General features: G+C 47.7%; 1 protein-coding gene across 1 annotated transcript; it reads left to right on the plus strand.

Moving 5' to 3' along the window:
* Positions 1-129: 129 nt before the first annotated feature.
* Positions 130-1,339, plus strand: LOC119305313. Its single transcript, XM_037581874.1, has 2 exons — positions 130-804; positions 895-1,339. The coding sequence occupies exons 1-2, from the start codon at positions 313-315 to the stop codon at positions 940-942; spliced, it is 540 nt and encodes a 179-aa protein (XP_037437771.1). The 5' UTR covers positions 130-312; the 3' UTR covers positions 943-1,339.
* The last annotated feature ends 1,759 nt before the right edge of the window (positions 1,340-3,098 follow it).

Consider the following 3,098-nt stretch of genomic DNA (forward strand, 5'->3'; position numbering starts at 1 on the left):
CCCACCTTCTACGTCAGCCGCCACCATCCCCCTCTTTCTCCAGTGCCACCCACGGCAATGGCAAGATCCGCCGCCACCGGGCCCCGGCGCGGCCTCAACCACCGGATCCGGCCACCTCGGCCCCCCCGGTGCGGCCTCAACCGCCGGATCCGGTCACCACCGGCCCATGACGCGGCATTCAACCACCGGATTTCCGCCGCCGCCGGCCCCCGACGCGCCTTGAAACCACTGGAATCAGTCGCGACGGCCCTGGGTGCAGCAACCAGCCCCCCATCTAACCTTGGGCGGCTGTGAACTTCATCTCCATCACCGATGAGCCTCCCCTCTCATCTGGCCGGATTCCAGCGATCTCCGTCGTGCCATGGCCTGTCTTGTTCCGGATTCGGCCGCCGGGGCCACTGGATCCATGGCAAGTGGATCCCGTGCGTGCTAGATCCGGCTGTGGTGCGCCCCTCCACGCCATGTAGTTCTCTTCCCATGAGGCTCGCCGTTCTTGATCCCGAGCTCCAGGGCTCCTCAATGACAACTCCGAAGCACAACCGTGGCCGCTTGGAGGCACAAAAAAGGAGGGCAACGGCAGCGCCACCGCCGGACGGCCGGAGTCCTGCTCCTCCCCTTGTTCTGGTCCTTGTCTGCGTTCAGGCGCGGCTATCAGTGTCGGCCACTGCGGGCGTCACGTGCAGCTCAGCCCACGGGGTCGAGAAGTACATCCCACGGGACACCACAGTACTGTGTGGAATCCTAGTACTGGACTGGCTTGGTCTTCCAATGAGCTCCACCCTCGTCCGTCGGAGGGATCCTCTGGTGAGCACTGCCCCTGTTCCCCCTTTTCCCTTCTCCCACCTCTCCTAATATTTTTTTGTTGCAGGAGCTCACTGTTGCTTCTCATTGCAGGGACTCACTGTTGTTTCTCATTGCAGCTCACTGTTGTTCCCCACCTGATGTTGAGTAGTGCAGGTTGCTTCTCATTGCAGCTCGGTTGGGTCGCCGGTGCCGTACGCAGGCACGTGAGAGGACGACGGGCGTGTAGTTTGGTTTTGGCCGTGCGTCGCTCTGGTATGGATACGCGCATCATGCATTTTACTCGACTGTGCGCAGAAGGTTCTTGAACTCCGTTGGCATGTAGTTTCGACAGCGGCTCGTCAGCTTGTCCCGTGTTTTGCGGCTGATGCCACTGCGTGTGCATTTTAGTAGTTGGCCGCCCCGTGTAGTTTAGTTAATGTGTTTGTATCTACAAAGAAGGTTTTTGTTTTTGAGCATGTACCGTGTAGTTTGGAGCATGTGAACATCCAGTGCAAAATGGTGCATTTTATTTTTGAGGAGTTCATGTATAAAAATTATAGGGACTTTATTTGAAAGTGTTCAGAAATTGCAGTTTGGAGTATCTGCACATGCAGTGCGATGCTGCTTTTGTGTTTGTGGACTTTTTATGTATAAAGATTATAGGAACCCAATTGATTGCAGCGAAACATGGTGATGTTCAGACATGAGCATGCAGTTTCAACCATGTGGACATGCAGTGCAAAAATGGTGTTTTTCGTGTTTGATGATTTTATGTATAAAAGTTATATGAACTCGTTTGAGAATTGTTTACCAAAGAAGTTCATTTCGAATTGTGTTGCGGCTCATTTTCCTCGACCATGTTGTTTGCTTCTTCGCACGTGTACAGCTCGCCAATGTGGAGATCCAAAACTCCAAACAGAAAAAAGAAAAGAAAAGAAATGAAGTGCAAAGATGTGTTAAATGAAAAATGGTAGAGAAACGACAAAAAAAGTAATGCCGTCCACTTGACCATTTGATGCAGTGCAAAAAGATATGTTAAATGAAAAAATGGTAGAGAAACAACAAAAAAAAGTAATACCTTTCACTTGACCATTTGATGCAGTGCGATTCTCTAACTGAGGCAGTGCGGTCGGGTGTCTGATATTGTTCATCTTGTAAGTGGCCATTTGATGCAGTGCGGTTTTCTAACTGAAGCAGTGCGGTCTCGTGTCTGATGTTGTTCATCTTGTAAGTGGCCATTTGATGCAGTGCGGTTTTCTAACTGAAGCAGTGCGATCGGGTGTCTGATGTTGTTCATCTTGTAAGTGCAAAGAAAAATGTTACTGAAACGACAAATAAAGTAACGCAGTTTACTTCTCCATACTTTTGGGGTTCACTTACGCCCCGATGTGAAGTCCCGTCCACTTCCTCGCATGAGAAAATTTACGTGTAAATAAAAGAAATCAAGCAATTCGCTTGCCCATCTGATGGGGTGCGGCTTCATGTCTGAAGCAGTGCGTTTTTCTGTCGGATGAAGTTCACTCGTTCGATTTGGGTGTCGCGAAAAAACAGTGTCCGCTTTTTGCTAATTTTAAAACTGCTCTTAAACTGTAAGGAATTAGAGAGTGTGTTCTACATGAAAAAGTTGTGTCTCATTGATATCTTTCCAACGGCATATCATTTGAATCATTTCGACAACCGGTTTGTAAAAATAAAAAAAACGGCCGCTGCCACTCATCCTCCCCCGCACGATTTTCAAAATTAACTTAAAACCGTAAGCAATCTCGAAACCATTCCTACATATGATATTTGCGCCTTGTCCATAGCTTTCCAACGACGTATTACACGCCTCGTTTCAACAAACGGTTCAAAAACTAGAGCAAAAATAGTACCGAAAATTTGAAAAATTTGAAAAACATAATTCCGCGATTTAGTAAATTTGAAACTGCTCTTAAACCATTATGAATTAGAGAAAGATTTATATATGAAAAAGATGCACCTCGACGATATCTATCCAACGGCGTATCATTTGCTTCATTCCGACAAGCGGTTTAAAAAAAACGAAAAAACGCTCGCTGCCACTCGTCATCCGCCGCACTATTTTCAAAACTGCTCTTAAACCGTGTGGAATCTCGAAAAGTGTTCAACATGTCGAAGTTGCGCCTAATCCATAACTTTTCAATGGTATATTACACGCCTCATTCCCATAAACGGTTAAAAAATTAGAGCGAAAACAGTACCGAAAAAACACCGCGTGCAATTTTTTCGACACAAAGTTCACTAGTCTCTATTGCAGTGCTCGTCGTCAAAATGATGCAGTGCGCTTCTGTTGAGCG

This window comes from Triticum dicoccoides, chromosome 5B, assembly GCF_002162155.2.
Source record: "Triticum dicoccoides isolate Atlit2015 ecotype Zavitan chromosome 5B, WEW_v2.0, whole genome shotgun sequence".
In the NCBI taxonomy this organism is placed as follows: domain Eukaryota; kingdom Viridiplantae; phylum Streptophyta; class Magnoliopsida; order Poales; family Poaceae; genus Triticum; species Triticum dicoccoides.

Excerpts from the sequence above, each read along its gene's own strand:
- LOC119305313 (XM_037581874.1), top strand. The coding sequence starts at position 313 with ATGAGCCTCCCCTCTCATCTGGCCGGATTCCAGCGATCTCCGTCGTGC. Across the intron at positions 805-894 it reads TCCGTCGGAGGGATCCTCTG|GGACTCACTGTTGTTTCTCA; the intron begins GTGAGCACTGCC and ends TTCTCATTGCAG.